The 12378-nt window shown below is 41.4% G+C and overlaps 1 protein-coding gene across 2 annotated transcripts in view; it reads right to left on the reverse strand.

The window, feature by feature from the left end:
- Nucleotides 1-1288: 1288 nt before the first annotated feature.
- Nucleotides 1289-12378, reverse strand: part of Rgs7bp (regulator of G protein signaling 7 binding protein) — a 98754-nt gene continuing 87664 nt past the window's right edge. For both annotated transcript variants that reach the window (XM_005366591.3, XM_005366590.3), the window contains one exon: nucleotides 1289-4768. In XM_005366591.3, the coding sequence (XP_005366648.1) occupies nucleotides 4677-4768 (92 nt within the window). In that variant the 3' untranslated portion in view covers nucleotides 1289-4676. The remainder of the gene's footprint in view (nucleotides 4769-12378) is intronic.

Raw genomic sequence — 12378 nt, forward strand, 5'->3', positions numbered from 1 at the left:
GTGTGTGTGTGTGTAGATTAGAGGCTAACCTGCAAGAGAGTCAGTTACCTCCACCTCCCATGTGAGTTCAGGGGTCTAACGTGCTTGGTGGCCAGAGTAGTCTTTCCCTGTTGAGTCTTCTTGCTGGCCCATTGCTGAACTTTTAAAAGGAGAATTTCCTTAATGTGAAATTACAGAGTGTGCATGAAAAATGCATAGTACCAAAACACTTTCTGGAAAGGTCAGATCAGTTTATACTCTTGTTGGCTAAAATGGAATATTTATATTTGAAATTTCCTCCTGTCCCCAAGAACTTGAATGATTTATATGCATGCCTTTCTGAGTTGTTCATATATACAGTCTTTGTTACTAGTGTGTTCAGATGTGTTTAATGCTATCGGTGGATTATTACAGCTTATGGTGCTTATTACTGCCTTGATTCTTTAGCTCTTGATTCTCCTGGAAAGTTCGATTCTTTCTCTGACTCACGAAATACTCTAATGCCATTCATTCACTATTCACTCATTCAATGGGCATGTTTTTATTATTTGGTGTGTTTACAGCACTATGATAGGAGATGAGAAACAGTGTTAAACAAAATGTATGCCATTGTTACCTTTCATACTTTCAGTTTAGGGGATAGACCAACAATCGTACAAGCAGTGCTGGGAAAAGTACAAGTCTTGTGAACAACTGAGACCACCCCAAGTGCTGCAGAGGTCAAATCTCGTTCTTGCATGAACTGCAAATACCATTTTCTCTTGATTTGGTTTATTATTTACTGCATAGAACTTTTACCTTCTTTTAAAAAATAATGTCAGTCAAACCCATCCATCTTCTCTTAATCACATCTTCCTTTGGTATTATGCTGAGAAAGGCTTTTATCCCCCACATTAAAATAACGTCTCGGATACTTATAAGTCTTTTTATGCTTATTATTTATTCATAAGTTTTAAATTTTGAATACTTATTTTAATTAGAATTTATTTTGATTAAATTATGGGCCTAATATTGCTCCCAGGAGAGGTTAACTAGTTATTCCAGACAACTTACTTAACGATCCCAACTTTTCTCAAACTTGAAGTGTATTGTACTCAGTCGTTTTATGTTATTGGATGTACTGAGGATGCTGTAATTAGTTATAGCAACTTATTGTGAGGCTGATATAGTAGCACTGCTCTTCCTCATTCTACCTATAGTTGCTGGAAAGGTAAGCATTTTCTGTCGTGCTATTCCAGAACAAAAGGAAAACAGAGATGTTGCTTCTTAGGCACGGATGTGTGAAGAAGGGATTTAGACTGCATTACAATTCGTAATTCTTTCAATCCTGAGATGTTCACAGTTTGGAAGTCCTAATGGGTTCGTTGTTAATCTGGTCCATTCACGGGTTTTCTAAAATAAACGAGACGGGTTTGAATACTTGCTTTGTGTCATTGTGAAGCTGGCCTTCCACTAGGTGGCAGCATTGCCTAAATATGAGCATCCTAACTTTTCACAGGCGTAAGGAGGAACCCAAAGGTTGGGCAGGCTTGAGAATTTCGCCGGCATTAGGACTCTTGATGCATCTATAGCTTTCTTTGTACCCAAACAACGAATGGTACAACAGGGCAGCTCTCAGTGGGTCTGCATCTAGACGCTACACATCAGGGATCAGACATCGAAGTGAACCTTTGGCCTTACTGTTACTTCATATTTCTTCGAAGAAGCCTTTGGGTCTGCCCCCAACTGATTTAGAGCCCAGGAACTTGGTTTTACACAAAACATTTGTGGAGGGGGGGTCCAGATGATACTTACTTTTATACATGGTGATGTTCTACAGGTTTCACACACACACATACACACACACACACACACACACACACACACACACAAATGTATTCTTTACAATTTGCAGGAAAAGCTAAAATAGGTAATAAAAAGTAAGGTGATAAAATGAGTGTGTGCCACACGCAAAAAAGTGTCATTCTTTTCTGTTTGAAGCATGTGGGTTTGTTTGTGAGACAATAGTCAGCGTTTTCTCCTACGCCAGATGGGCTGGGTGCTTCTGTAAGCTCAAAGATAACCTTCCGCAGGGAGGGAGGCAGCAGCTTTATCTCATGGAACCACACCTGAGACAGTCCATTGGCAAGGTGACAGGAGAGAGGGGCAGCTCCTACCGGATGCACTTGGCATATCTAAGGGGAGGTGGTGAATCACCGACGGCAACCAGAAGCCAACATAGTTATCAGAGCTTAGATTACTAAAGGTTGCTTTAGGACCTGCTACTTCATGGTTGTCTGTAAATCTCAGAGTGTGTCTGTGGGAGCTATAAAACTGAGCAAAGGCTGGAGAACAGGCACTGAATAAAAGGTAAGGTGCTTGGACTATATTACCTTAAATACAGAAGTCTGGCTAGGCGATTAGACGTATTCCCATCTCCATGAATAGCTACCATGGCGTTCTCAGACATGGAGGTGAGACCTGATTTTTTTTTTTTTTAACAGTCTTCAGTTGTACAAAGGACAATTGCACAAAAGGTGTTATTATCACGTTGCAACTAAGGAGAGAGCGAACGCAAATGAACTAAAGCCGGAGCGATTTAGGTCAGGCAGCAACAGGAGCGTGCTGCACCCTGCACCCTGCGGGCTTATCCGTCAGCAAGTCTGCATGGATTGCTAGGAACAAGGCTGAAGTGTGGGGTTCAGTTCAGTCAGAGAGTGTGACAGAACAGAGACGGGGGCTGAGAACATGCCATTTAGAAACAATAGCTCATAAATGAGATAACCTCTATCTCACTTGAAGAGACCTGTATTCTGGAGGGAATACGAAGCTTAGTCAAGATGTCGGGGCCAGGTGAGCTGGGAGCGAGCGGTTCCTTGCTTTGTCAGGAGTCTAAATAACACATTCCTTCCATTGCTTCATGAACACTCCAATTCAGAACAACTATAATTTTCTCCTGTAAGTTGTCAGAAGTACTTCTTCTAGTGAATCCACTCATGTCTGTAACAATGAAAGCATCAGTTAAAGGCTCAGTGGAACGTAGTGTGGGGTTCCAAGAGATTAGCCCACAGCAACTGGTGGAACGGAAATGCAGACCAGTGAGAGACTTTGGAGGCCTTTTTCATCCCTGAATTCTTTCACTTTTAATACAAAAAGATAGGAGAAAATTTAAAGTACTGTACAGTTTTCTTTCCAGATATTAGGTTGAATTATGTGAAACTGCCATTTTTAAATAGGTCAAAACAGTCAGATATCAGCCATTTCATAGAATTCAACCGAATACAATAATTGTCCATGTTTTCCATGTTCTGTAAAGTGAAAGGCTTTACACCATTTTGTTTTTAGGCCAGGATATTGATGTCAGTGTCCAAATCAGTGCCTAGCCAGACCCGGGCTTAAAGCCACCACTTGAAGCTAGTTTGTCCCTCTCAAGGTTGGGCACCAGCACCTCCTGTCTGACTTGAAGACTGTTCAGAGAATGGAGAACAAGGCAAAAAGTGCAAAGATCCATCTTCCAACTCACGGCGAATTCTGCTCGGGAAAAGGGTCAAAGGGAGGACAGAAGAAAGTAAAAGAAAATGGGATTTGTACCATAGAACCAGTTCAGTGCAAGAACAGAGCCATGAGCGTGGAAGCATAGTAGGTGGCTCCCCCTTTGCTAAAATACAGTATTGCTTAGTGTGTCCTGCTCTCAAGATGCTAGACATTAAGACAAGACACAGAGTAACATTGGAAAAGCCGTATCTGCATAGTCATCTAAAATGAGACAAGCTAAGCTCAACTAAAACATTTTCTTCATTAATAATGTAAAATGTTAAAGAGTTTATTTTCTGAGCTAATTCTGGCATGCCCTAAAAGATTGAACACTATGCTGATGTGCGGACTCCATGCTTCAGGTTTCAATTCAAACAAAATGTGATAATATTCAGTTTTACATCTGAGGGTAATTGTATAGGTTACTACACCATTTCCTAACTGGATAACTTCATTTTCCAAGAAGCTTAAAAAGACACCATTGGATTAAAAGGAAATTAGTTGCCCATATGCAGTGTACGAAGATAATAGGATTATTGAGTATTTACAAAATACATGTTTCATATATGGTTTTGTTGCACTATAAATTATGATTTTTTTATGGTGACACTTAGATTCTGACAGAATGGAAGACTAAATGTAAATGAGCTTAGGGAAAACAACACGTGAGGTGGTGTGTGTTCGGGTATAGTATTATTTCTAATGATACTCATAGGTTGCGTTTTTGAACAGTTTTGCTGTTTAAAATAGATTTCTATGTTTAGAGACATCTTTCATATCTGGTAAATGATTAACATGAGATCAGCAAGAGCTACAGATATACTATTATATGTGAAATAATTTTTCTCTGTATAATACATTTTAAAAAAAACCTTTAAATAATTTAAAAATCATAATTCTTGCATCTGTCATGGCATGGTTCAGAGCAGACATGCACAATGTCAACTTTTAAAAACCCCTTTAAAAACAGGCTGCAATTTTTGAATCTGTTCTTTTTTTTTTTCCTTGATGACAGCTGCTTTCAAGTGTAAAATTATTGAAAAGGGCAGGGAGAGGCAGATAAAAGTAAGAAGGAAGCATAAAAAAGGTGGTCAAAACCATTCTCGGCGTTTGGCTGTGTGGAGGTTTCCAGTTCTGGGGTGTTTTTCAGGCGATCTCTGCGGTGAGTTTCCAGGGGGAACCGCCTAGCTTGACACAAGACAACACAACCCGAAGAACCTTCTCTTCCGTCTTCTGACCATGGGGTAGGGAGTTAAATTCAGAAGGCTGCTGTCATCTGTGATGGGACAGAATGTACATAGGAATAAGGCACAGGCAAAAGAACCCTCTCTTTATGAAGTGGCTTTAAAAGTCCATCATCCCGTCCATTACACTCTAAACCCCAGCAATGTCAATGTTTTGGACAAGAGGCTATCTCTAGCACTGAAGGACCTCAGCAATGCTTTGTTGTTAGAGGCTATTCCCATCACTGAAGGACTTCAACAATGTCCTTGGCCTTCACTCACTAGGATGCCTCTATCAGGCATTTTTGGGACAACCAAAAACGTTCCCAGATCTGGCCAACTGTCTCCCTAGGACGGATACTCTAAGGCTGAGAACCACTGGTTATAATTCAATTGAAAGTGCTGGGAGATGGCCTTCCAGTTGGGAGAAGCTGCACTTGCCTTAACTGAAGCAACCCAACATCTGAGTGAGCTTGGCTTTGTAAGTTTGCCTTCTGTGACCCTCATCCATCACTCAACTAATGTAGGACTCCCCTCTGTATACTGTGAATATGCTTTATTACCACTGGTTGATAAAGAAGCTGCTTTGGCCTATGGCAGGACAGAATAGAGCTAGGCAGGAAAACTAAACTGAATTCAGGGAGAAAGAAGGTGGAGTCAGGCAGATGCCATGTAGCTGAAGAAAGAGAAAGACACTGGAACCTTACTGGTAAGCCACAGCCTTGTGCGGATACACAGATGAATAGAAATGGGTCAATTTAGTATGTAAGAGATAGTTAGAAATACTCCTGAACCACTGACCAAACAGTGTTGTGATTGATATAGTTTCCATGTGATTATTTGGGTCTGGGTGGCCAGGAAACGAAAGTGCAGTCTCGGTTTACATTCAGCCTCACTAAACTTTGATGTCCCTGTGTGTGAATTCGGGTTTAGCAATAAATGATACTTACCTTAAGTGAAGATTATATTATGCAAAATACTCACTTAAATTGATAATTAATAACTATTTTCCTTTATATAGGACCATTTTCTTGGTTCCATTCTATTCCCTTTTTGTCTTAGGAAGAAATTTCAGGTATTTTATGTTGTGTCTTTCCATATATATATATATACATATATGCAAATATATACATACAATAAGACATACATGCACATACATATGCATTAGGTTAGATTGATAACTATTGATTTAACACTTTTGGGGTCAAAATTTTAGCATAATAAGAAGTAGAGGAAGAAATGAACCAGGAGGCTAGCTTGTTTTCCTGAGCTGGGCTCTTAAAACCTACTTTAGTCTAAAACGAAAGAAGTTCGGGGGGTCCTGGGAGAGCAGAATTGCAAGCATGAGTCTCAGAGGCTAGAGGACTGTAAAGTATTAGCTGGAAACCATCAGCAGGAGCAGAGCTAGTGCAAGGTCTGCATGCAACACAAAGGATGGTTGGCGTTGAGGACCGTCAGGCAGCTTTTCAGAGTAGGGTTCAGGGGTTCCCCTTTCCCATTCCCAACCTTAAAGGAGATTGAACCGCCACCAGAGGCATTATCCAAAGTTAGATGATGGCGTGGATACAGGGAGGAAGGCACCCCATGTTAACAGAACTGGTTTGTGGTTGAGGGTTGCTTTTCTTCATTACAGAGCCTGGATGCTTAGGAACCTGTTGAGGACAAAGATAAAGCCAGGCTTCCTGACCTCTCATCAAACCATTTTCACCCAGCTACCTGAGCGCCCTCATCTTCCCTTAAGACTCTCTCGTGTGTCAATGTGTTATACTTACTAGCAAATGAATAGTTCCCACCCAAGCTGATAGAGATCTTGGCACTGGTTTAATTTGTGATAAATTTAGCTGTACCTTGAGAAGCATGTTTAAACCAAAGGAGAAAGTGGTCCCCTAGCTGGGCCCAGCAAATGACTCTACCCCATCCCCTTTCTAGTCTCCAGTGGCTAAAACTGCTGGAAAACTCACGTTCTCTAAATGTGGAGAAAACTAGTTTCATTTTTATCTTTTTAATTGTGAAAAATAAATTTCAAGAATCCGGGCATCAATATTTTGAGAGCTAAGATGACAGTCTCTTTCATCTATATTTAACTTGTTTCAAATGCGTTAAGACCCTGGAGGAAATGCCAGGCCCACTGCATGAGCTAGGGCCTCACTGAGAGCTCCCAGAGGCAAATCGTATTTTTAGAAAAGAAAGGAACCATGCATAAATCACCTTTCCATCAGTTCTGGGACTCTTATTTTAACTACCAAATGGTCAATGAACTTAACCTAACTGGATGGGGCTTTGAAGTGTAGCTCAGGATCTCTTTAGGTAATAGCTATACTTTTCGAATTTCAAGTTCACTGGAAATTCGGGGCTGTTTGGGAGCAGAGTCATCAAAAGTAGAAAGACATTTATAGACAAGAAAGATCTCTCTCTGACTTGTAAGATCTACCTTTTAAACGCCTTTCTTATGCGCATTGCTTTCATCACGAAAGAACTGTCTACTGTATATTTAAGGGAAGTATCTATGCATGTTCTGTTGCCACAGGCTGTGTTTTGCTCTTTTTTTTTAAATGTTAAAAGTACAGAGGTGTCATACACAGATAAGAGATTTTCACCAAGACTGTCTTACTTACCCATTACTGTAAACAAAAACTTCTTTCTATAGACGAGCCTTTTATGGTATTGCAATTCTTCTCATTCAATCTTCTTTGTACACACATACACACACTTCTTTGGGCACACACACACACACTATATATATATATATATATACACATATACATATACAAGTGGGCACACACATACATATATATACAGGGTATCTATGCTGCATAGATGTGTGTGCACATGTATATACATATATATACATGGTATCTATGATGCACAGTGTTATGCACACACATATACAGGGTATCTATGCTGTACAGTGTGTGCACACACACATATATACAGAGTATCTATGCTGCATAGTGTCTGAGCACACATATGCAGAGTATCTATGCTGCACTGATGTGTGCACACACAGATATATATGGGGTATCTATGCTGCACATATGTGTGTGCAAATGTATATACATATATATTCAGGGTATCTATGCTGCATAGATGTGTGTGCATATATATATATACATACAGGGTATCTATGCTGCACAGATGTGTGTGCACAAATATACAGAGTATCTATGTGGCACAGATGTGTGTGCACAGGCTGATGCTTCACTTACAAGTGGACACAGTCTTAAGATGGATGGGAAATGCTGACATTCAGCAAAGGTCCTGCTACCTATTAAGGATGACGACTGGCTTGGGTCTGTCTCTGATGTGTGTTGTTACACCTTTGCCTAGCCTAGAGCTTGTCTGATCATCGCATAGGGCAGAGGAGAAATAAGAGCTTGAGAATCCTTGGCACAAATCCAAAACAGCTTTCTACAGCATAGGAAAGCTATACCTTTATTGAGTTCTACAATTCATTAAGCTGCAAAGGTTCCTTGAACCCTTTGACACTGACTCAGCTCCAGGTAGGCATGTCTCACCACATGGACTAAAATTCTGTCTCGGAAGTTTGAAGGGCTGCTGAAAGAATGTGAGCAAAGTGGAACATTTCCTGTCTCATTTAAAAATCACTGGGCAAATCCAGTTGAACTTGTTAGGAAATTGTTAGATTTTACTGTAAATACATGTTTGGATGGGGTGTATTAAGGATTCTATTAGTTATTTTTTTCCCTAAGTTCGCAATTTCACAAAACCACAACTAATGACAGATCTAAAACAAAAAACAAAAAGTGGGAAAGGAAACGAAGGAAGAAGAAACTAGGAGAAAGTGAATGAAAAGAGATAGCCTAGGAATTCTAACCATCAGTAAGTTCAAGGACCCTTGACTCTCTTAAGAAACAGGGATGCTCCTTCTCCATTATTTGATTTCCTTTTGCTAATATTTGTTACACAGATTGCATTTTGAGAAAAAAGAGGGACATAAAACTGAGAAATTTTATAACTATAATCTGAGTTTAAAGCTGTGTTCTCAGACATAATTAAGAGAGATGGTCAGATGGTAACTGTAGCCGTCTTTGTACAAATGCTTCTATTCATATATGTATATATGCATACATATGTATACACACACAAATATATAGAGAGAACACATTTTAGAGGACTCAGTGACTCTCAAACAACTGATGTATTAGTGTCATCTGAGCCCTTTGAATGCACAGATTGACTTTACCCTGCTTGTTTCTAGAACAGTGTCTGGCGTGGAGCCAGAAAAGCAGATTTTCTTACAAGTTCCTAGAGCTACTGATTGTAGTAGTACTTTCTCATATGGACCACCAGCCCCCAAATAATGAGACTTATTATTAATTATGAAAGCTTGGCCTTAGTTAAGCTTGTCCCACTAGCTCTTATAACTCAAATGAACCAGTTTCTATTAATCTACATTCTACCGCTTCTACCACATGGCTTTTTACCTCCCCTTCGTTCTGTTTGTCTGACCCCCTCTGTATTTGCTGGCCTCTCTCACATTCCTAGATTCTTGCTGAGTTATTCTCTTTTCTATCTAACCTCTTCCAGCCTAGCTATTGGCCATTCAACTCTTTATTAAACCAACCAGAAGGCTTTGGCAAAGACACATCTTCACAGTATACAAAAAGATTATTCTACAGCAACAGATATTGCAAATCATAAGAGCGGACCTTGAGAGCTGCTAAATTAACAGAAGACCTACTAAGTACAAGGCTTTATGTGCTGCTTAATTTTGATTGTCAACTTGATGGGATGTAGAATTATCAGCGAAACTAATCTCTAGATATGTCATTAGCTTTGGTGGGAAGATTTACCCTGCAGGTAGACTGTAGTCCTCCATGAGGCTCTGGGCTGAATCAGAGAGAGAAGAGCATCATATTCATTGCTCCCTTTTCTAGGAAAACAATTTGACCAGCAGTTCGTGATGCTTCAACATTACCTGAATATTCCCTGCCTCCTCTAACTTTCCTGCTTTCACAAGTGCTTTCCTTCTCCCAAAGTCTGCCCTGCTGTCACACTTCTTTGCTGTTACAGACTGTATCCCCTGGAACTGTAAGCCAGAAAGAGCCTTCTTCCCTTAAGTTGTTTTGGTCAGGTGTTTTTAGTACAATGAGTTAAGTAACTAAAACACCCTGTGATAAGCAGTGAGGATAACACCAAGATGGGATTTAAAAGAAACATGGATCCTGGCCTTAAGGAACGTTTCTTGTTTCTCACTGTGAGACTACATTTACCAAAGCATGAGAAAGACCCAAATACAGTGTTATGAGAATTTCCAAGAAGAGGGGGCAAAGGTGTTATTTCCATTTTGAGCACCTTTTGTGGAAGATCCATGTAGGCCTTGGCAACCATTCTTGGCCACAAGGAATGAGAAGAACTTGAGTATTTGTTCAAGGGGGTAGGCATTCTGAAAGAAGGACATAGTATAAACACAGATACCGAGGTACCATGGCAGCCTCATTCAGGTTCAAATAAACAGTCTAGTCAGAGTGGACTGAAAGTTTTATGAAGGAGGGGATAGTACAAACAAAACCTACTTAAAATGACCTACCTAGGCCCATGGACTCCTACTTCTCCATCTTTACATATGCTTCCCTTCCCCCACATCCTTTCCTCTTTGGTTGATGGGTAATCCCCCCTTTGAGATTAGCTTTAGCTGCTTACTTATTTACATTTTCTGATTGCCCCATGCCTTCCTTCCTGTTCCCATCACTTCTATAAACTATTGCCTGGGTAGATTAACTGCCTCGAATCCCATCTTCTTACTATGCTAAAAACAACTGTTTATGAAAATCTTCATCTATTCATCCTTGCTGTCCCAGCTCTATAGCCCCCTCTCATTGAATAACTCCTCTACCAGGCTTCCCTGTCTCAAATTCCAAGTTAACTGCTTTTACCAGCACTATCAGTGACTACCTTTATGCCAAATCCTTCAGATCTGGCAGTTTCTATCCAGCCCAATCACCCTGCATCATTAGCCCTTCCTTCCTTGCAAATTTCTTCCATTCATTTTGCAATGTTCATTTGATTCTCCTCTTAGGATCCCTGTGTGAACTGCTCTTCCTCCCTTCAAGACTTACATTTTTGAACCCCAGAGCTGTCTTCTGGCCAATTTCTCATTGACAGCTGTAGCTGTCTGTAGGGCTCCAAGGACCACTGTTCTGGAGATCCTCAAATCTGTTTCCAGTTTTCCTGGATCAAGTCTTCCCTCAACACTACTAACCCTTGAACATTACCGTTCCCTCCATGTCCAAAACTGTGGTCATGTTCTGCCTTGAGGGCTCTGGCTTCCTTCTCTCCACTTAATGACCAATGCCATCATTCACTCTGCTATCCAGGACTTAACCCAGATTCATCCTTGACTCTGCTTTCTTCCTTATGAGTCATATCTGACCTCTCCAATCTTCCTGCTTAGTCCTCTGACATTACATAAAATCTGAGGCATGTCTCTTCTGAAATACTCCCCTCCTAACTGACTGAATCTCGTTCCAGAGCAGATTCAGTTCCTATGGATTCTAGTGCATGCTGTCAACAACTGAGTTCCACGCATGAGTAAAGTTACCAACGCATCCCACAGCCCGACCTCATTAAGTCAGAGCTGTAGCAAAGGTGAAACTGTCTTTCGGGTTTAATCTGTTTCGGCTGATCTGTTTTATAACAGCAGGCATTTTGAAGAGGTTTGCCCTTCACTTCCCAGTCTCCTTCGAGCCTTTGTCAGTAACCTTGCGGGCTCCCCACAGGTGGTTCCATTTGTAATCCATTTGACACAGCAAGCTGATCATAATTAATGAAGCTCCCTGCAGCCGTGCCAATGAGCCAGAATAGAGGACAGGAGGGGCACTAGAGCAGGGAAAGGAACAGCAGGCCTAGAGCCAGGAGACATGGACATTGACTACAGCTGGCCCCTGGGGGTGCCACAGAACAAGGGTGGCCCACTCTCCTTCTGGGTACTTGTGTCTCCAAGCTCAAGCTAGAAGGACACCGACAGAGAAGGCAAGGTATGAGATGAAGCTGCCTCAGGGATGATTGACAGCCCTGTCCTTGGTTGCTCTCCCTTTCTTCCCCACTGAAAACCAACTTCAAGTGAGCATTTGTTGAGTAGGGAGTTGGGGAGATATAATCAAGTCTTGAAATGAACTCAGGACCACATCTAAGTGGAGAACTAGAGTCTGAGCTACAGGGGTTCGCATGACCAGCAGTCCAAGCACAGAAAGCCAGGGACATGAGTGACATTTCCCCCCTTTTCTGTTTCCAACACACATGCAAATGGAATAAAAACAGAAAGGAAATAAGCCAGAAAAGAGACAGATGGCTCGCTATAATGGTTTCCAACCAGTTAGAACCAGCTTTGGAGAGCAAGGTTGTACATGAAAGAACTGGAATAATGTCCCCCCCATGTCACCCCATTCCTGCACACCTTAGCTAAGACCTGCCAGACCCACAGGTGGCCAGTGTGGGGAGCCCCTGTGGTCATCCCAGTCTATGGAGTCAAAGGGAAGAATCTGGATGAGTTCTGAAAGGAACGGAGTGGCATTGCCACATGTGCCTGTCAGAAAATGTCTCGAGAGACTGGTTACCCCCCCCCCCCAGGGCCTGTCCGGCCTCTTCCTCCGATTCTCACACCCCTCTGCCCACTGACAGCACGCTGTGAATGGGGGCCAAC

This window comes from Microtus ochrogaster, unplaced genomic scaffold (assembly GCF_000317375.1).
Source record: "Microtus ochrogaster isolate Prairie Vole_2 unplaced genomic scaffold, MicOch1.0 UNK11, whole genome shotgun sequence".
NCBI classification, from domain to species: Eukaryota; Metazoa; Chordata; class Mammalia; order Rodentia; family Cricetidae; genus Microtus; species Microtus ochrogaster.